Source organism: Lissotriton helveticus, chromosome 1_1 (assembly GCF_964261635.1).
Source record: "Lissotriton helveticus chromosome 1_1, aLisHel1.1, whole genome shotgun sequence".
NCBI lineage: Eukaryota > Metazoa > Chordata > Amphibia > Caudata > Salamandridae > Lissotriton > Lissotriton helveticus.
The window spans coordinates 849,567,940-849,590,947 of record NC_136057.1 but is presented as its reverse complement, the minus strand read 5'-3'; the positions used below and the strand labels follow the sequence as shown (position 1 = coordinate 849,590,947).

At 45.7% G+C, this 23,008-nt stretch overlaps 1 protein-coding gene across 6 annotated transcripts in view; it reads right to left on the bottom strand.

Annotated features, from left to right (window-relative positions):
• SYCP3 (synaptonemal complex protein 3) overlaps positions 1-23,008 on the bottom strand; it is a 1,302,221-nt gene that overhangs the window by 257,754 nt on the left and 1,021,459 nt on the right. For all 6 annotated transcript variants that reach the window (XM_078675094.1, XM_078675093.1, XM_078675124.1 and 3 more), the window contains one exon: positions 12,316-12,415. In XM_078675094.1, the coding sequence (XP_078531220.1) occupies positions 12,316-12,415 (100 nt within the window). The remainder of the gene's footprint in view (positions 1-12,315; positions 12,416-23,008) is intronic.

Here is a 23,008-nt window from a genome sequence, read left to right as displayed (position 1 = left end):
AACCACAGCACCGAAACCGCTCTCATTGCCGCCACCGACGACATCAGGACCCTGCTGGACAACGGCAAAACAGCGGCCCTCATCCTACTGGACCTCTTGGCTGCCTACGACACCATCTGCCACCACACCCTGCGCACACGCCTCTTCAATGCAGGGATCAGTGACAAAACCCTGAACTAGATCACCTCCTTCCTCACCGGCAGAACCCAGAGAGTCCCCCTCCCCCCCATTCGGATCGGAAGCCACCACGATCACCTGCGGTATACCCCAAGGATCATCCCTTAGCCCGACCCTTTTCAACATCTACATGGCACCGCTTACCCACATCATCCGAGCGTACCACCTCAACATCATCTCATACGTCGACGAAACCCAGCTGATCCTCTCCCTCACCAAGGACCCAGCCACTGCCAAATCCAACCTTCACGAGGGAATTAAGGCCGTCACAGAGTGGATGAAGGCCAGCCGCCTGAAACTGAACTCTGACAAAATGGAGGTCCTCATCCTCGGCTCCACCCCCTGCGCTTGAGACGACTCCTGGTGGCCGACCATGTTGGGAGCTGCCCCGACACCAACCAACTAGCATGCAACCTGGGGTTCATCTTGGACTCAACGCTCTCTATGACCCAGCAAGTCAACGCTGTTGCCTCCTCCTTCAACACCCTCTGCATGCTCCGCAAGATCTACACATGGATCCCCACCGAAACCAGAAGGACGGTCATCCAAGCCCTCGTCAACAGCAGGTTGGACTACGGCTACGCCCTCTACGCAGGAACCACGGCCAAACTCCAGAAATGACTCCAACGCATACAAAATGTCTCTGCACACCTCATCCTCGGAATCCCTCGCCACAGCCACATCATCGCCCACCTGAGAGACCTGCACTGAATCCTAGTCAACAAGAGGATCACCTACAAGCTTCTCACCCATGCTCACAAAGATCTCCACAATGCCGGACCAGCCTACCTCAACGAACGACTCACCTTCTACACCCCGAACTGCCAGCTTCGCTTCTTGCCTTCGCCACTGTCCCATGCATCCGCCAAACGACCGCTTGCGGCAGGTCATTCTCCCAACTTGCCGCCAAGACATGGAATACCCTCCCCATCCACCTGCCACAGACCCAGGACCTGCTGACCTTCAGAAGAATTCTAAAAACCTGGCTGCTCGATCAGGAGCTGCGTCATGCCCCACCCCCTCTAGCGCCTTGAGACCCTCACGGGTAAGTTGCGAGCTATACAAATGCTTGATTGACTTAACTGCAGCATCCTCAATTTTAGAATAGATACCACAGCAATGCCTCCCAAATGTGGAGACTCTGAGGAGCGGAGTCAGCCCAAAATGTCCTGCAGAACCAAGGAGGTGAGGTGACATTTCTGCAGGACCATGTTGTCAAAGCAATAGTGCTTCATGCACCAATAACAACATCATAGTCTGGCAAATTTTTAACTAATATTTGTAAGTTTCAAAAAATCGACAGAAACTTTTTCAGCAAAAACCAGGCAATGTTATCCTATAGAAGGAAATTCAAGTTACTGGTAAGTACGGTTAGAATTACTTTTCAGGGTCAGTGCTGGGCACCAAGATCCAGCACTGGGATCTCTCCTGATAACAGGTGAGTAATTTTAGTTTTCGTGATTTGGCTGATTTTAGATGAATATTTTAAAGTTTCAAAACTTCACTTAGAAGAATGAGTTATCAGCTTTTGGGTAAGTACTCGACTGGCAGAGTTAAGGTTCTGGGCATAGACTCAGGGGTCTCGAAGGGTCAGGTAGGTACAGTTGTTACACCCTCGGCGACACAGGGCCAGCCGGGTGCAGAGAGAGTAGGCCCAATGTTATCCTAGGAGAGGCAGGGGGCTTTGGTTGGTGGCTACTGGCAAGCAGGCCATGCGGCTGTGGGAGCTGGGTTCCAGGTTACTTGCTCAGGGCAAATGGGGAAGTAGATTAGGACAGAGGTTGCACTCCCAGGGGCACTCGGGCGGCTGGATGCAGGGTGCTTTTGAGCCTTCGGGTGCTCAATGTTATTCAGTGGAGAAGCTGGAAGGTGAACAAAGACTGCAGGCTCAGGGACGGAGATTCTTCAGGTGCGACCACCACTTCAAGAGGTAAGTTGGGATCTTGAAGGATAGGTAGGCACCCAGGAGTTTGGCACAGGGGGCCGTGGGGCACCGGGTGCAGGGGTGTCTTTTGACGTCGGGAAATCTTAACCTCAGCTGATCGCGGTTGCAGGGGTCCCTGGTTGTGAGGCTGCAGGCGTCGTCTGGGTCATTGAGGAGGGTCCTTGGGCACTGGATTTCAGGTCCCAATCACCAGGGGGACGTCCTCAGGGTCTTTGTCCACTCAGGCACAGGCCGGGCTCGTTGGGTGCAGAGTGTGCTGGATTTGCGTTTCCTGGCTGGCACCAGGGGTGTTGCTTTTTGAGCAGAACCACTGCTCCTGGGAGTCCCAGTCTTTTAGATGAGCAAGGCAGACAGGTCCTCAGGAGTTTTTGAGGTTGCTGTCCGCAGGAGATGCCGGGGTTTAGCAGGAGCAGGTTCAAGGATCGACAGGCCTGTAGGGCTGGGGCCAAGTCAGTTGGTGTCGTCCTCTTATTAGCAGCTGCACAGCAGGTCTTCCTTCTTCTTGTTCTTCTTTCAAATCAGGATCTGAGGAAGGAAGGTTCAGGGTTCCTCTAAATACTAAATTTAGGGGCGTTGCAGGTAGGGTAAGTGCAGGGACCAATGGGTCCCTGTCCTGGGCTGATTACACCCCCTATCCTGCTCCTCTCCTGTGGGAGGGGGGCAGGAGCCTATCTCTGATTGCGTAGGGCTCCCCATTCTCAAAATGGAGAGCCCGGAGTTACCTCACTTCCCCCACCTGACGGGTGGGGTTGACAGAGGCTGGCACATCCCCTTCCCTTCCTTTGTTTTTCCCGCCTGTCTTCCAGCAAGAGTGTGGGTCAGAACCGGTGGGGGCCAGTTGCTGAGTACAGCAAGTGTCCTGGGGAAGCTCACAAAGGCAGCATGCCTTTGAAGCTCCTCCTGCCCATCCTGGGGGAGGAGACCTAGCACCTCGACCCAGCATGTGCATTGTTGCAGGCCCAGGAGAGAGGCTCTCTACCCAGGGATCTGGCAACATGTCTCCTGTGTGGCAGCCTAGGCAGGTCCTCACTCAGGACACTGGTAGTTGGTTAGGTTTCAGGGGGCATCTCTAAGAGGCCCTCTGTAGTGCATTTTACTTTAAATCCCACAATCCCATCAGTGTGGGTTTAATGTGCTGGGAAGTTTGATACCAAACTTCTCAGTCTTCAGTGTAGCCATTATGGTGCTGTTGAGATTGTAATGACAACCTCTCAGCACCATATACTCTTAATGGCATCACTGCACTTACAGTGCCCAGGAATGGCACGGGGTACTGCAGGGGCACAGGGCTCTTGCACCTGTGCCAACACCACTGGCATAGTCCACCCAGCTAGAGGGGGAAATTAAGTTTGCCAGGGCAGTGTGGTTGTGGGCATGGCACACAGGGATGTGTGCCATGTCGACTCTCTGTTTAGTTCTGCACCAAGACACTCAACCAGTGTGTGTCTGTCAGGGTACAGGGCCCCAAGGGTGTCACAATAAGCGCTGCAGCCCTTAGGGGTCTTCTCTGGTCACAGTGCCCTGGACACCTAGGGTACCATTTACCAGGGGCTTACCTGTGGCCAGAGATGCCAATTGGGTTTAGACTTTAGTGCAGTTTTTAGGGAAAGAACACAGACCCTGGGTACCTGATTGGCAGGGACCCAGGGCACACCAAGGAAAAGTGCATCAGTTATCAGGCAAAAAGTGGGGGGGTTACTGCAACAGAAACCCACATCCCTACATGGCCCAAATTTGTATACGAGGTAACTGAGTGTGAGACACTGCCGTCCAAAAAATATCGCCTTTGGAAACACATTTTGTGTCCTTTAGACAGCTAATAATGCAAACAAATGAGCATGACAGCATAAACTTGTAAAAAGACTTACTAAAGTCTTTATGACTTTAGTAAGTCGTTGTCCCGACTGAGCTGTATGCTCAGTCGGGACAACAGAGTTCGCAACCCATGACTCACCCAACCCACCCAAGCCACTGTACCCAATAGCCCCAGACCCCAGCAGACCTTAACCAACTGGACCACCCTCACCTCTGACGGCACCTTCAGGATCATGAAGAGCATCCACTCTGGAGCCCCCTTGGATCTCTGCCCTCACCACATCTTCAGCAGAGCCGGAAATCCATCCATCACACCTGAACTCTGCTGCACCATCAACTGATCCATCGAGTCTGCTTCTTTTCTAAAAGACTGGAAGCACATAGAGGTAAACTGCGTGCTGAAGAAACCTTCGGCCGACAAGCCAGACCTCAAGAACTACAGACCCATCTCTCTGCAACCCTTCCCAGACAAAGTCATTGAGAAAGCCATCAACGCCCAACTCTCTGAGTTCATCAAAACAAACAACATCCTGGACCTCTCCCAATCAGAAGCAAACACAGCATTGAGACTGCTCTCCTCGCCGCTCCAGACGACATCTACACCCTCCTCGATTGAGGTGACACTTCAGCCCTCACCCTCCTGGACCACCTGCCACCTTCGACACTATCTCACACCACACCCTCCGCACAAGACTCCAAGACGTCGGCATCCGCGACAGAGCCCTAGAATAGATCCGCTCCTTCCTCAATGGACGAACGCAGAGAGTCACACATCCACTGTTCAAATCTGAACCCACAGAGATCAACTGCGGAGTGCCTCAGAGATCCTCCCCGAGTCCCACCCTCTTCAACATCTACTTGGCCAGGTCCGCAGCCATCGTTAGATGCCATGGACTCAACATCGTCTCCTATGCAGTCGACACCCAGCTGATTCTCTCCCTCACAAACAAACCCATAGCTGCCAAGAGCAAATTCCATGACGGGATGAAGGCAGTCTCAACCTGGATGAAGGACAGCTGCCTCAAGCTTAATTCATACAAGACCGAAGTCCTCTTCTTCGGCTCCTCCCCCTCCGCCTTGGATGACTCTTGGTGGCCGGCAGCGCTCTGAATCCACCCCCGGAGCACCCACAGAACCTTGGCATCCACCTGGACTCCTCTTTCTCAATGAAACACCAAATCAAAGGTGTTTCGTCATCCTGTTTCTACACGCTCCGCCTCCTTCGTAAGATCTTCAAGTAGATCCCCACCAAGTCCAGGAAAATGGTTACCCAGGCTCTCGTCAGCAGCAGACTCAACTACGGCAACACACACTATTCCAACACAACACAGAAACGCCAGAAAAAACTACAAACTATCCAGAACGCCTCAGCCAGACTCCTCCTTAACATCTCCCACCACAACTACATCACTGGCCACCTGAGAGACCTTCACTGGCTACATGTCAACAGGAGAATCACCTTCCAGCTTCTCACACACTCCTACAAAGCCCTCCACATCAGCCCTGCATACCTCAACCACCACCTCTTCTATACTCGCACCAGACATCTCCGCTCCGCTCAATTAGCCCTGATCACCGTTCCATGGATTATTGTTGTTTATTCTCCTATAACAAAGCCCATACTGATGCCCTTCTGGCTACATGGTCTAAGCCATGCTCCTGCCCACCAGTCTACCATCTCCCAGCGACTCAGATTTTCTGACTATCTACCCTACACCGTGGAGCCTAATTGTTCAAGCTTCAACAAGTACGTTGAATCCAAATTCATTCTCAACCAATCTTCTGGACTGAGCTAAAAAACATGAAGCTTCCAGGAACAAAACGTTTTCTTTGCCTAGTCTAGCCCATGGATCTATTAAAGCAGTTTTATTTCTTGGGTAGGTACACCCACGATTTATGGGCTATGGCCAGCAACATCTTGCTATCGGGATTTCACAAAAATTCAGGCCATGTACTCCTTCCCCTTTCAGTTAACTAAGATATGTAATGATTTCCAGAATATGAAGTGACTGTACAGGGGGGAAAGTGGGATAGGAGGTAGAAAGAAAAGAAACATTCTGTAAGTGTCTGCGCCCGCAGAAATCGGAAGCACAGACTGGTGAAAGACATTGAGCAAGGCCAATCAGTCTGCAGTGGACTGACTGGTAACGTTATTAATCCTATGAGACAGGATACTGTAATCTAAATATATTTGTGTACACCAGAATACAATTATCTTGTGATCATCAGTAGAATGGCTTTCCACTGGATAGAATTTGAAGAAGCAGTGGCTGCTCACAGACAACTAGAATACAGTCCCGGAACCGAATACAAAGGTCTGCCTCAAATAGTAGAGATGCCAGGAGCCAAGATGACGGAGTGTTTGAAGATAGAGTAGGAATTCCAGAATTGCAGCAAGCAAAGCTCAGTATCTGTGAAACGGGTAACCCAAGCTGCCCTAAGCACTTGAAGGTACGGAAGGAGAGCAAAATAAAAGATGGGTAGGGAATGTAAACGGTGCAAACTTTACAACCACAGTAGAGAATCAATCATCCACTGTTGCCAGGCAAAGCATAACACTGTGACTGGTGCCTAAATCTTCCCAGCTCTTTCTGACCTGAAACTGTCCAGAACCTTCCAGCATGTTCTGGTCTTTCTAGAAAATGCTGGCTCTTTCCACATTACAAGGCTAATGGTTTTGACCGTGCACAGCCTAAAGATAAACCACACTGGAATGTGTTACGTGCTCCAAAGAATATCTCCCTGCTCGAGAGAATATGATAAACAACAAAGCTGCACCACCACAAATGTACTGGTGTCTCCTGGATTTACTTCATCCAGGTAAATAAGCAATATGATTTGTTTCACTCCTGGGTTTCCATATTGTAATTATTCCCGGGTTTCCATATTGTAATTATTACCAATGCATTTCGGCTACTGCCTTCATCTGGGGAATATCTAGAGGAAAACATATAATGTACATCACTAAGCGAACATATAACTGAATATTATCCACCACCTCATAAACAATACCATGTCAGTGGATTATTAGTATTGTGGTAGTTATAGGGGGGATGCTTACGAAACTAGAGTTAAAACAAAAGTTAACACCATGCATTATGTTAACGCATCTACTAGCTCATAGATGCGTGAAGATGTTTAAATAAACTAAAATAAAACGGTTGCTGTTGACTGTGTGAAGGATATACACAAGTGTTAGGAGTATATGCTGTGACGGGTAACTAAGTTAAGGTTAATGTAGGCGTAAGTAATCAAGACTAACGTGAAAACAGTGCGGTTAGTTCGTGATGTTATCAATCAACTAAAAGAATGGTGACGGATCTTAACTTTTAGTAAAGGGCTGTGCGAGTAATATTGGTTAAAAAGACAACGCGGTAAGCGCTTACCGATTAACACAGAGCTACGATACTTCAATGTAGAAGCTGATTGAATGCCATTCTCTCGCGTCCCTTCACCAGCCCGGTTACAGACGTGTGCAGTGTAACGTAAGGGGGAGTGGTTAAGTGCGCGATGCAGCGCGCGGTAATTTAAAGGTGTACGCGCAAAGAATCGGGTGCATGTGTGTTACAAAGCTTATAAAGTTATAAGTGACAATTGAAACAATGGAAATAAACAAGAATAGATACTGCTAAGGTTGAAGAAACAATAAATACGAAGCCAATGGCTTGTATATTTGATAATGCGGGGTAAAAACCAGCGTCTCTCATGACTGAAAATATATACAACAGTAAATATCATGAATGTATGTTATAGATAACATGAAAATTCGATCCGTTCATTCATGCCATTTGGTTTCAGGGTTTGGAGATGATAAATCCAATAATTTTCACGTTTCAGTAAAGATTTCTTATTGTCTTTCTCTTCTGATTTCTCTATGATTTCCAGAATACATGCTTTCATCTGACTCACTTGATGATTAGCTTCAATAAAATGAGCAGCAACAACTGATTTGGCAGCTTTAGTTCTAATATTACTTTTGTGCTCATTGAGTCTTATTTTCAGTTTCCGTTCTGTTTGACCAACATACCCCATTCCACACGGGTATTTCAATATATATACAATGTTGCTAGTGTCACAAGAAGCATTAACCTGTAGAGATATCTTATGTCCTTTCATAGGGTGAGTAATGCTGTTGCAATTATTACAGTTCCAGCACGGGACTGTACCTTTGTATTTTTTATCACTGACCTTCGTGATGGTTGTTTGATGATTTCACCAATGTTTTTAGCCCTACTGAAGGCGAACACAGGAGTGTCACTGAAAATGTTATGAAAATCGGGTTCAGTCTGTAATAGCGACCAATGTTTTTTGATAATTTTCTTGAATTGAATGCTGGCCGTAGAAAACTTACTAACATATGTAATTCTGTTTTTTTTGTGTGTCTTAGTGGTAGTTAGTAAAGATTTTCGATCTTTGATGTTAGCACTTTCAACTGCTTTGTTTAACACAACTTCAGGGTATCCTCTTTCTCGAAAACGTTGTATCATTTTGGTTGATTGATTACTGTATTCCTCTGGGTCAGAGACGATTCTTTTAATTCGCAAAAGTTGAGAATATGGTAAATGCTGTTTCAACGCCTGAGGGTGAAAACTTTGATAAGCCAACATGTTGTTACAATCTGTTTTTTTGATGAACACGGTAGTAGTGAATCTTGTTGCTGATTTTTGAATGGTTACATCGAGAAAGTTGATGGAGTTATGTTGAATTTCATGGGTGAACTGAATGCATTCGTCTACACCATTTAGCTCAAGGATATTTTCTTTCAAATGATCTTCTGAACCTCTCCATAAAATGAAGATGTCGTCTATATATCGAAGATATAAGCATAGGTGGTTTTTCCATTTTGGTGACTGTAGGATATGTTGACTCTCGTACTCATGCATAAAGATATTTGCGTAGCAAGGAGCAGCGCAATTACCCATAGAGGTTCCACTCTTTTGAAGGTACAATTGATCAGCGTATTTGAAGTAGCTATGCATCAATGTAAAGTACAAGAGTTCCAATAAAAAGATTTTCATGGGTTCATCATATTCCGTTTGGAGAAAAGCCTTTTCAACTGCCTCTATACCAAGTTGGTGTGGTATAGAGGTGTATAATGATTGCACATCAATGCTACACATCAATAGGTTCTCTTCTTTATCCACTTGTACATGACTGAGTATATTCAGAAAGTCAGTCGTGTCTTTTATAAATGAGCCCATGGTTTGTACAAATTTTTAAAGATATTTATCTAACTGTTTGCCAACTGGCTCATGGAGACTTCCACATGTAGATATGATAGGACGACATGGTGGTCTTAAAGGGTATTTATGGATTTTGGGAGTCATATAGAATCTAGGGGCTTTTGGATTTTGGGTGGTGAGATAGCTTTTCATTTTTTCATCGATAGTCCCATTATCAATAGCTTTTTGTAAGATTCTGTCAAGAGTATCTTGAATTTCTACCGTGGGGTTAAAATCTAATGTCATATACGTGTTTTCATCCTGTAGGTGAGAGAGTACTTGTTCCTGGTAGTATGTAGAATTAAGAATCACCAGTGCCCCACCCTTGTCCGCTTTTTAACAAACGATAGTCTGGTTATTGGCTATAGATTTTAGGATGCCAAATTCTTTGTTCGCAAGATTCCTAGTTGTAGTTTGTTTGCGACAGTTAATTTTGGATAAATCCTGGTTGACGAGTTGTTCATATAGGTCAAGTGTTTTGTGGCTTAAAGGTGCCATGAACGTGGAGGTTTTCGTTAATCCTTTAAGGGAATCTTGTGTCACTGATTGCCTCTCTTCTATCAAATTTTTAAAAAAATGTCTCAACCTCAATTTTCTCATTAATTTGTATAAGCGGAGATGGGTCCATAGTTCGCCGGGGTCTCCAGATCTGCTCAAGATTTTTTCAGTAGTGGTAGGCTGGTGGTGTGTTTCCAGGTGTCCAGGAAGGTGGTAGTGGTCAGAGAGTCATTGAGAATCAGCCTGAGGGTGGTACAGATGGGCTTGAGTTCTTTGGTGAGGGTAAAGTGTGGTAAGAGTCTGAGAGTGCTCCCAAGTGCACAGAGCGCTTGGTGGCTATATTTTTTAGGGGGTTGAGGGTTGGCCAGATGGTCAGGGTAGTTTCTGGTGTGTACTCCTGGGTATGTTGTTGGAGGACTGCAAGGGAGGAAGGGTCAGGTTTGAGTGTTGTTGTTGTACATGATGCTGATCTTGTTGCTGAAGCAGTGAGCTGTGAGCAGAGTTTCTGGGAAGGGATGATGGTTGTGGAGCTGGAGGCAGGGGAGCTGAATTCCTTCACTGTGGAGAAGATTTCTTTTGAATTGTTGGTACTGTTGTATTCAGTCAGTCAAGGCAGAGCGCTTATGTCATGATCTGCCCTGGCCAGTATAAGGCGCCTACTTGGATATAAGGTTTGCATTGTTTATCCCCCTTTAAATGACTTTTGACTACATGGTCCATAATGCCTGGTTGCTGGGAGGAGTTTGGGAAACTATGAAGGTGGCCATTTCCTGTCTCCGAGTTGTTCGTGATTTTGCTATTCGAATTGGAACTGAGCCCGGTGAATTTGTTTCTGGAGTTTACTAGCGTCCAGCGGCTGCTGGACGCTGTGATTAATTACTGTGGACTCATCGTGTCTTCCACTGAGACACGGGAAGCGCTGTGTTGCTAACAGCCTTTTTGGAAATCTCTGTGTCTCTGAATACAATACGAGAGAAGGCGACTGCAGTACAGCCTCACAGTCACAGCGGTAAGCGGCTGCTGTTTTGTTTACCGGAGCTGTTTCGAAAAGGAGAAAAATATCTAAGGCGTTCTCTGCGGAGAAGTTTAGTTCGATATATATTTTGGAATCCTGGATTTTGGTTGCTGTGGAAGTTGTCGAGGGTGTTCTTCGCTCCGTGAGTACAAGCGTTCTCGGCCGAGACGCACATTAATGACTATGGCTCGAGACTGATAAAAGAAAAGAACTGGGCATTGACTTTGAATAGTACAGTACTTTTGAACTTGGTTCTTCCGAACGAAAACGAAAACTATTGGCTCTTTGCATTTAAGGAATTGGAAAGCGCAACACTTCTGTTGGATTAGAGATTCATTAACGATTATTGATTACCCCTTTATTTTTGATTCAAGAGACAATAGGGACATTTTTGGTTCATTTCTGGGAAGGCTGGAAGGTATGCTTGTGATTAGAGAGAAGTGCTGGTGGGTGAATCAAGTGTGTGGAATTACATACGTGACCATTCTCTTTGTTATATTTTACAGAATTGTTTATCAGGGTATAGAGGCGTTTATCTAATACCAATGAAGAAAGAGGAGGAAACAGTTTACTGATATTTATATTGGTAGGTGGAGTTCTAGCGAGAATGTAATGAGTGTAGACAGTAATTTAATGTACTTACCTTTGTGTGTTTTCTCTGCTTTTCTCGTTTCAGCCTCCCTTTCCCGTTCCAGACCCTTCCTTACCTTTTCCCTCGCCTGATTTCCTATATGCTCTGTAACATACTATAGTCAGAGTATAGGGCAATCGGGAGGTGGACCCCCTTGAGCAACAATCTGATCCTGAGGAAGCCAGGTCGTGACAGCTTATTAGAATTAAGTTGCTGGTGGCAGCACCGGGGAACTAACTTTTAGGTTTGTCTGTCGTGCTCGTAGGTGAGTCTGCATCGGTCCTCCAGCTGTTTGCAATGACATTTGAATTGCAGCTTTTCAGTGTACCAACTTACTTCTGGTCTGATCGGTGAAGTGGTGGTGGGTTTGAGTAGGACCAGGTTGAAAGAGGGTGATATAGTTGTTGAAGTTGGCGATGAACATGGAGAGGTCGTCTTCATATAATACGAATAATATCAAAAGTACTATTCCAAAAAGACAATATCAAAAACAGTGTTGTAAACTGACATGTAAGGAGTATGTCCCGGCATACGATAACTCCTCATGGCCATAACAATAAATCGAGCAAATATGTCCTCAGTGTCAACACTTTCGCAACATGGTGAAATCATCTCACGGAAAGAAAACATTTTTAAATTGGGATTTCAGTTCAGAATAATTCTAGCTGACTGCCCACACAATTATACACACACTTCCACATTCACTAACTCCCTCTCATTCACATTTCATTTCCGCCTTTTAAAAGTGATGGCAGGATAAGTGTTAAGGTTAAGTTAGTCCAAACTAGGGTGGCATAGTGAGCACATGACAGAGGTCCCCGAGTTTCTTGACTAACAATGCCATTCATTTTCGGAGAGAGGGCATTATTGATTTAGGCCTGAGGGGCTGGTGCTCATTAAAGCCTGCATCCATTAAAATTGCGGTTTTGTTTTTTCAGACAGCAAAACACAATTTAGTGCAATACACTTTAGAGATGAAACATCGCAGGTGCTTGGTGCATGTGATACCTACAGTTATTTTTTCTTCCTGCTCCTCCGCCTTTTGTACATCCATTTCCCACTGCTGAAATAAAGTCAGGAATTGTTGGGAATATTCAGTGTTCAATTTCTGCCTGTAAAGTATTACAAGGCCAATGTTGAAAGGTAAATGATAAATATGATAATGCAGTACATGCATAGAAGGAAAATAATCAAAGCTTTGAACTTAATTTGTCTAAATAATTTACGTAGATGAACATCTCAAAAAAATATATTTTTTATTGAGTAAAAATATTTAATTGCATATGGTAAAACATAATTGCATATGCTAAAACTGACTAAAAAGACTGTGCATTTTTCTCGATACGTTTTGTATTGCTAAATATTATCTAAAAGATTAAACGTTTTTCTTTGGAATTTTGTCCATAAATCCCGACTGGCAGTCAGTCTCACCCACACCCGCCTGAGATTGTTAATTCTCATTGAATACCTAGTAACCTACACTACCCTCAGAAATTTCTGGCTTGCCTTTTGCGATTATCATTTGAGTATTTTGACGAATGTTTTTATAGGTGAAAGGAAAAATGCATTTTTGGGCAGGACGCATCGCAGACATGTATTTGCAAGCGTCTGCAATTCGACTTGGCCAATTCTTTACACTTCGCTGGCTGTGTCAATCCGCCAGAGTACAAAGACTCTTGTTGCAATGAATCAAATAATTTCTGCCTCATCAAAATTGAAGAGGCAGGATTTCATCTGCTAATCTTTGTGACTAGATGCCAGTGCAAGGAACAGCACACAACCAGCACTGCAGCCACCAAGTTCCATCATTTAAAGAGCTTTGGAGGCCATGTACTGGCCCATGTGATGCCCACACCTGTGATTCTATGCAGAACCTGCCCCTTTTGGACAGATTTCACTTTAAAAATAGTCCAGATTAACAATGGCATGGTGTAAATGTTTTGATACTATTGCAACTGCCTCAAACCACTGGTAGGCAAGGAGGGGGAGCGCCTGTTGGCAACACTGCTAAATAAAAGTTTCAAATACAGATGAGACTTGAGGGGTCATTTTAAATGCGATTTATTCTTGCAAAATCTGTCACTTTTCAGGGCACGTTTTGCGAGGGAGAAAAACATGGAATACACCTGTTTCCAATAACTTATTTAATGTTATTTCTCATTACATTTTGTAGGTTTATAAATGATCTTTTGTTTTTATCGAGTTAAGTTATTTACTTATATCAACGCCCGTACAGAAATTCATCTTTATGCCAACCGTAATTGGGTTCACCTTATAGAAAGTGAGTAACCACTCCCAAGGTAGAGAGAGAGCTGCTTAGTTTTGAAGAAAGGAAGGCGGACATATGTATACTGAAAGAATTCCCCTCTGCATGATGAAAGGACTGACTCTCTCTTTGGCCCAAACCCCTGGACTTGAACACCTTCTCTGAGAGATAAGGAAGACAGCCTTTTAGTAACCTCACATGAACAAAGGGGAGAGTCTTTAACTGAGGTAGAGGATGCACTGAAGGTCTAACAGGCAGAAGGAGATGTGTTCACCAGGAGAACCAGCAAGAAGACAGATGGCTGGTTTTTTTTTTATCTGTCTCTATATGATTAAAAGTGGGGAAACACCTTTTCCCACCTGAACCCGTGGTCGGGGGTCCAAGAAGCATTTCAGAGAAGAACTTCTGGGGAAGGAATCCCTGCAACTGAAACCCTGGGCTGGAGTTTACAAAACCAGTCTGGGAACCTAGACATTAATTCATCAGCAATCTCTCAACAAGAACATTGCTGCTAGTTAAGGAAAGATGTCAAATAAATTCAGTCATTATTTTGTGTCATAATTTACATTTTTCCAAGAAGAGTGTTTAAGAGGGAAAGTAGTCTGTTTTTTCACCATCCAATATTATTATAATAAGGCACACAGGCCGCTGTTACAAATACAAAGAATAAAAGCCAAAAGTGTTTGCCTCCTCCTCTGGGCTATAATCAAACAACAGCTAAATGTGTGGCAGTAAATAGAGTAAAACCATAATAACACCTACGATCATCTAATTTAAATAAAAACTTGCGTGAATAAATGATAAGCCACCTATTTTGAGCATTCTAATGTACTAGCTGCATCTCATAATGACGTATGTTGCTTGAATAAACACGATTTCTAGAACACATCTGATAGATAATCCAACTCAGAAATAATACACTCGCCAAATGTCTAGCACATCCTAAAGTATATCTCACAAATCACAGTATAGTAACATACCCTGTACGTTTTAAAACAGAGAATCCTTATTTACACATAACACCAAAGTTTGTTACTAATTTATAAAGGCAGCTATAGTGTTACACATCGCACACATACAGTACTATTCATTATGTTATTGGCGCTTAACGACTCTGAGGCTAGGACACGTATAGCCCAATCCACTTATGGTAAAATAAAGATTCTAGTAAGGTGTACACTCTAAACATCAAAAATCAAAGATACTTCCTCAATATCCCTCCAATAATGGAAGTAATGGGTTTGAATGGTCGCAATGTTTTGCATTGTTGATGTTTTATATTGTATTTTGATGATTGTCTAATTGTGCTGCATGTATATGTCCTTCACGTTCCCTGATGAAGTTCCTGTAAGGAATGAAACGTGGTGGTATAATGAACTCTGTTTTAAAATATTGAATTCATTAAAAGAAGCATCCAATTGTTGGTGGAAGATTGATCTTGGTGTATTTTCTAAACCCAATGAGAATGGATTGATTACAGACTACAGAGGACTTGGCCTTGATTTTTGATGTTTAGAATTCTTCACCCTGCTGGAATCTTTGAAAAACACCAAGGTCTGTCACTTACAGGTTTCACTGAGAAATTATGTAACTTTTACCTTAACTGAAAAATCATTTTTCAGTCATCAACCTATTAGCAGTCAGTACGCTGGATTGTACACAACAAAAAACACCTGAGAAGTCTGAAATACAATGTCATATTACAAAGAGACCAAAGTCATTTGCTATCGTAATCGTCCTTCTCATGCAGGATGATATCTGGCATCTGGACCTGGAAGGAGCTCGAGCCAAAAAAGCCATGAATGGTCTACAAGTTCCCCTACCAAGAAGAATGAACCTGCTCTTCGCTGTATCTCTGCTCCTCAAGTATTTATTGGGCTTCCCTCAAGGACCTATGCAGTATTGCTTTGGTAATAGGTAAAGGCTGCACTTTAAAAGGCACCAGAATCAGCGCCAAAAATCACCTGGTTGGAGTAAGTCACCCAGGGGTGGCGTTAGCACCAGAGCAATGTCACCTAGTGAAGGACTCGGCCTAGGAAGCAATGTCGGAGGAGTTCCAACAGCAACTGAGGGGACCAATGGTGCCAGGAAAGACCCACCGGCAGTACCCACAAGAGAGCCTCAAAATGTCACACGGGGCTGCCAGGAGGTGGCACACATATAAATAGTTCCTTCATGTATGAAAACAGTTGCATTGGCTCTCAGCGCCTGAAACTCAGGGTAAGCCTGAAACGGTGTATGTACAGTACAGGTAAAGCAGCGCCAGACCAGGACACATCGATAGAGGGTCGTCATTCGCCCCATAAAAGTTCATTGTCCTACTTGAAAAAAGCAGACTCTTGGGAAAAACGGGGTTCACAACCCCTCGCACCTCCACAGCTTCAGTTTCTTCCACAGCTCTAGCTGTGTGCACCTAATATAGTTGCTAGTATATGCACAGGGCATGAGATGTAAAAGTGGGCAGCAGTCAGACCCTATTCACCCTTTGCTAAACTGTTTTTCTTCATGTGGAAAAACTGAAGGACACAGGAGCTGAGCAGGATTCCTCCCTTCCTCCATCCAAGGTTCCAGTGTCAGCGACAGGAAGAGAGAGGGGGGAACCCCTCTGCCCCCTGCTACAGACTCTAATTCTCTCATTCCCCTGCACAATTCACATACCCTGTGGAGAGGCAGGGGAGGGGGAGGGGGAGGTCAGAGGGTGTTGATTAGGACACTGGCAAGTTCACTACCAATGTTTGTAGCCTGCTGTTGTTCTATTGTCTTCAGTGGAGCTGTCAACTTTCCAATGTTCTAATAAGTTGGTAAATACTCACAAACCTGATTGTGGGTATTCACCAACCACTTGCAGGTAGAATCCGCGCCTGTAATCAAGAAATGAGTTACTTACACGCAAATGCAGTTCTCCAGCCTTGGTAACTCTAACATATTCACATGCCTGAATCATTCCCTGTCGTCAGGTTGAGATTCCCAGCCGGATGACAGGGAATGGTTGAAGCTTTTGTATATATGAAAGATTCAATGACGGAGAAGAAATTAGTTACTTACATGAAACTCCAGTTCTCCAGCGTTGGTATCTTTCATATATTCACATGCTAGAATCATTCCCTGTTGTCGGAATGGGAATCTCCGTTATTATTAAGTAGTAGTAAACAGTGGTACAATGGCTATAGGCCTCAACACCAGTGCTTGTTTAGTAGCACATACATCATTTAAAACAATCTGAACTTCAACCAATGAGGGGGGCGCTAGGTGGAGCACGGGCGGAATGGCCGCGGATACATGAGGCTCCCGCTGTCTGGTTAATTATCCTAATATTATCCTGGGTCTACGATCCCCTAATACGATATCGAGTGTTGCCCTTACACGACATGATATCGGTGGTGTAGGCAGACTAAATGATTCTGGCGTCCTGCAGCGACTACGAGGATTTTGGTAGCAGGTAACTTACCCGCGACGCGACCCAGGCAGTGGTGTGGGGCTCTGAGCGGGGTGCAGCAGGTACGGGAGCGTTGAGGTCTCCACGTGGGAAGTAGGCCGCGCAAATGTGTACGGTTGGATCTTCGTACCAAGTCACTTTTGGACGTCGGAGGGGGCAAGAGAACGCGTTGCTGAGAAGCGACAGGCTGGGTTGCGGAGCTAAAACCCTGAATTATCGTAACAACGCAGGTGGGGAAGAGCATTGACCGGCATTGCCATACGGCTGCGGCCATTACTGTGTCTCAGACTGCTCAAGCTGACGGTTGGCTGCTGCGGACAGAGATCGTTGATATTGTCAGGCAAGTCGAAAGTGGTGAGAGCGAGGAGCCAAAGATTCCTATCCTGTGGCAGGCGCGAGATCCTTGAGAGGCACTGGCGCGCTAGCGGACTGACCTGTGCAGTGGTGTGGTGCTTGGAGTGGGAAACAGCAGCTACGTGAGTGCCGCGGATTCAAAGAGGTGTGCAGGTCATGGGACTACGCGAGTCATAGTTTTTTGAGCTGTGTCTTGCATGACCGTCGGAAGGGCAGGGGAGGACGCTGCCTTGCTTCAGCTGGTTGTAGTGAAGTGTCACTACCACGGAAGATCCCAGGAAATCAGCGGCGGATCGAAGGTGGAGTACCGCTTGTACAGATTTCACAAAATGGCGGCGGCCATAGTGAAAGTCTGAGGTCGGCTGCAGAACGTGCCACACGCTGAGAGGACTACAACTAGATTGGCACTTGGGTCGGGGGTGCCGTGTTTCTGTCTGGCTATACAGCGTTTATAGTGGATAATGGTGATGTTTTTTGACCACGCTAGTGGATTTTATTCCTGAAGACCACTGAGCTGTGTGTACCCTGCCTTCCCGAAAAGTAGGTACAGACTGGCATAGATCTGCGAGTACATAGCCACATGATACAGGAATCACTGTTTTGCAAGACCGCTGCTCCCTGACAGAGCCCTGTGGACGCCATATCCCACGGGCAAGGACAAGGTGAGGTGCTAGATGTGAAGCCAACGGTCGTTTATACTACTTTGGTCAGTACTGTTTGCAAGGGTGTTGGCTACGGCGTCCCACAGACTCCGCACACGTCGTAGTGTTGCATAGGCGGAGCGGGGGCTGAAGAATTGTCGCAAGGAGTCGGGGGTCTGCTCTCACGGAGGGTAGTCATCGCCAAGCATAGGAGTGTAAATAGCTGTCTAACCTACACTAATAAGATCAAACACTGCAAGACACCTACGCGCTGTGTAAGTTTGATACCGGAGGTGCGCCATGGGCAGGCTTGACTCTCGGCAACCCCGCCTCACCTTTGAGGCTAAACGAAACGCGAAAAAATCGCCTGTGGAAGAGGGGTCTGGTGCGCCTGAGGTGACGGCTGACAGGCCCACGAGCTCTGACAGTGATATGCACACTATACTCACAGAAATGAGACAAGGCTTTTCGACGATAGCGGAAAAGGTGGACACGCTCACGACTCGCATGGACAATATTGCACGCAAATTGGAGAACCATGATACCCGAATTAAAGAGGCAGAACAGCGGATATCGGATTCAGAAGATGCTACAGAACAACTGAAGACGGCTGTGACTCAAATCGATAAGCTTATGAGAATAATAGATGCTAAAAACGAGTACATTGAAGCTCGCTGACGTTGCAATAATGTGAGAATTTTAGGAGTGCCGGAGAGTACCAACACAGGGCGTTTAGAACAATACGTCAAAAAAATACTGACAGCGGTCACCGACGAAGGTACACTCTCTGCCCAGTTTATAGAAGAGAGGGTGCATAGATCACTTGGCCCAAGGCCACTTCCAGGAGCACCTTCTCGACCAATTATAGCGCACCTTCTTAATTATCGAGACCGCAACGCAGTTTTAAGAGTGGCGAGAGAGAAGAAACAACTTAATTACGATGGAGTTACATTTACAATATTCCCTGATTTCACGGTACGGGTGCAAGAGGAGAGGAAAAAGTTCAATGGAGTAAAGCAGAAGCTGAGACAAGAGCATGCTTTATTATACCCTGCGCGACTGCGTATCACTCACCAGGGAAAGCAAACTATACATCCGACGCCACAATCGGTGGAGAAATTTCTAAAAACGCTGAAACGTCGCAAGAATGACTCTAGAATGGGAAGAGCTGGAAGAAGCGCCACTTTCGGAAGTTGAATGAACATATGCAGTATTGCCGTGTTGACGTGTCGCCTGTGGAGGCGAAGATATCTGCTTGATGGTGTGATGGTGATATACATGTTGCGGACAATGGACAACTGTAATGTATAACATCATATGTTGCATTGGGCTGCACTACATGTTAATGTTGAGTCACTCCCTAGTTCTGGTATGGGGGAGCGTAGTACGATCATTTAAATTTAACCGGGCGCCCCTGCTGATACTGAGGATTAACGAGACTAGGTGGTTCCCTGACTAGAAGCAAGGTTTCAGTGCGTCACCTGGAGTGAAAACCCCAATGGGAGTACCCCTGTTGCGGTATGGTTTGGGTTGGTTGGGGGCGAGGGGAGAGGTGCGGTTTCTGGCTGGCATGATTGAGATGCTCCAGTGGGAGGGGGGTGGCGGGGTTGGGACAGTTTTTTGCAGGGTGGTAAGGTACTGAGTGTGGTCCAGTTGAAAGCAATGTTTTGGGAGGGCAGGAATGTGCTTTCTTATGCTGCTAAATTGTTATATAATGTACATGAGTCAAGATGACGGGGACTGGAACTGTATCGTCTGTGACGATCATGACTTGGAATATACGTGGGCTGAACGATGCGAGGAAATGCAGGAAGGTTTTGGCATTCTTAGAACGACACCAGGTGCATATTGCGCTATTACAAGAGTCACATATACATCCACAGTCCCACAACACCTTTGCTAGTAGATGGGTGAATGTCCGATTATTTTCATCTTACTCATCATATGCCAGGGGCACTGCCATATTGATTAAAAAGTCTATACCATTCATGATTTTAGGAGAGATACTGGACCCATCTGGGAGATATGTTATTGTATGGGGAAGAATGGGGGCTGATACTATGACCATTGTTAATTGTTATGCCCCTAATGTTGACACACCAGAATCTTTTACGGCATCGTGGGGTCGCGTTGTAAATATTGGGTCAATGCATATCGTCTGGGGGGAGATTTTAACGTGGCCATGAACCCTACACAGGATAGAGCTGATGGGGTTGCACACTACAATAGCCGGTCCAGAGCAGCTCTGCAGGGAATTGTGGAAGAGGGCGGACTACTAGATAGTTGGCGATTTGTCCATCCCATGCGGAAGGAAGGAACACACTTCGCATCATACACTGGCACATGGGCACACCTTGACTATTGTTTAATCTCCAGAGGACTGAGTACGGGCTGATGGGGGCAGCACATCTAGCCAGAACATATTCCGATCATAGTCCTGTCTGGGTGCAGTTGCGGCTGCCCGGATATGATAGACCTAGGCCGACATGGCGCCTGCAGCCTAATGCATTGTTGGATGAGGCGTTCAAGACGGAACTTGGGGAGGAGATAGCTGCATTTTTTCCTCGCAACAAAGGATCGGTGGATGGTGTTGAAGTTGTGTGGGAAGCATTTAAAGTTACGGTCCGAGGGTATTGTATACCCAAGAGCTTTGGGGTCTTACGAGATATACAGAGGAAAATACGTACCTTAAAACGGGAACTGAATGGGTTGGGGGCGCTAATGATGCATGGAGAGGTGGGGAGAGCGCACAAGGACTTTAGGGCTAAGTTATCGGAGTATGAAGAGGAAGCTGCAAGAGAAGCTAAGTTTCGAGGACGTCACTGGGTGGCACGGAGGTATTGTGAAGGGGAAAGGCCGGGGCAGGCATTATCAGAGCTTACTAGAAATCCACGGTTCAGTACTTGTATCTCGGAAATAAACAGACCGGAGGGAAGGACGTGTCAGGACACTGAGGGAATATTGGACGTATTAGCTTTGCATTATAGTCAATTGTACACTACGCAGAGTGTTGGGGAGATAGGGTTTTAAGACTTCCTGGGGAATATTGCATTATGCTGGCTGAGTGATGTACACAGGACATTCCTCAGCGCTCCGTTGGAATTAGATGAGATCAGAGAGGCGATAATGTCACTTAAGAATGGAAAGGCACCAGGGCTCGATGGACTGCCTGCGGAATTCTATAAATGTTACATTGACATTATGGCCCCGGTGCTACGCGAGGTCCTTGAGGAATCGCTTGAGGTTGGGGTACTTCCCCGGTCAATGCGAGAAGTAGTGATAACGTCCTTCTTGAAGCCTGGTAAAAATCCCACGGTCTGCGACTCTTACCGCCCGCTATCATTGATCAATTGCGATGCGAAAATTTTAGCTAAAATACTGGCTACTAGGTTGTCCCTATTAATGACAAAGATTATACTCCCGGATCAGGCTGGATTCGTCCCTAGTAGATCTACGAATCATAATTTGCGTACACTTTTTACCTTAATACAGACAGTAGCGCCTGAATTTCCGGCTGCTGACGTATTTTTAGATGCCTCAAAGGCGTTTGATTCGGTCGAATGGAACTACTTATTCGTAGTTCTGCAAAGAATGGGATTCCCTAAATTGTTTATTTCCTGGGTGCAACTTCTTTACAACCAACCTACTGCTAGAGTTGTTATAAATGGATGCCTCTCAACCTCACTCTCTTTAACGCGGGGTACCAGACAGGGGTGCCCGCTATCCCCTTTACTTTTCGATATAGCGATAGAACCGCTAGCATGTCGGATACGTCAACTTCATCGTCATAGCGCATTCAAATGCTTCCAGCGCCAAATTGCGATCTCACTTTATGCCGATGATTTAACATTATATGTTGTAGACCCACAACAGAATTTAAACCCCTTATTGAATGAATTGTTGGTGTTCGGCAGATTATCGGGGGTGCAGATCAACTGGGGCAAATCGCAATTCTTCCCGCTTACGCCTGCAGTTTCAGAGTTCCCCTTAGACTACCCCTTAGAATGGTGTCATGCTGATCTCCGCTATTTGGGGATACAAGTATCTAGGGACTTAATTATGGCACTGCGATTACTAGGTTAAATTCCAGTGTTACGCAATGGATCTCCTTGCCGTTGTCCATGGCTGGCAGGGCCTCGCTCATTAAAATGGAGATCCTGCCGCGTTTCTTGTATCTCTTCCTAAACATCCCTTATTATCCAGGAGCCTTGTTCTTTAAAACAGTGCGCACGGAGCTGATACAACTGTTCTGGGTTGATAAGCAACCACGAACTGGATGGTCGATACTGTCGCAGCCCTATGACAAAGGCAGCTTTGATATTCCTGATTTTGAAGGGTATTATCTGAATGCACAGACACATTACGCCTTTCATTGGATGGCACTTATGCCCTACATGCTGCAAATCGCAGTGGAAGATTGGGTGGTACATCCCCGCCTCTTGAATAGCCTTATACATGGCCCTGTTGCAGCCATAGAGACACCGCCCACAACAGTGACATGCACGATTGATGCTTGGAGACGAATTGCAAAGATGTTACAAACAACATTGTTATATTCAGCATGAATGCCTCTGACTTACCATCCCAAATTGGTGTTATTACAGGAAAAGGGGTTCTAAACACTGTGCTGGCACCTCAAGGTAGCTACTTGGGGTGACCTGTTCCTGGGGGAGCAGTTTCGAACTATGGGCCTGTTTTTTAAAGCTATACATCCTACACCACTTAAGATCTTTTATTATGCACGACTGAGACAGGGGATGAGAGCTGTCCTACCGGACTTTCCTCGAGAGCCAGAGAATTTCTCCCCGTTGCATTGCATGCTAGGGTCACAGGATGGGACGCACTTGGGATCTAGAATGTATGGAAGTATCAGAGCACAGAAGCAAGGTATTGAGGGGTCAGCTCGTATGCGATGGGGCGAGGATATGGGACGGAAGGTGTCTGATGCCCACTGGAGCTACTGTTGTGGAATTACAGCAAACATATCAGCTAGTTGCAGGCTCAAGAT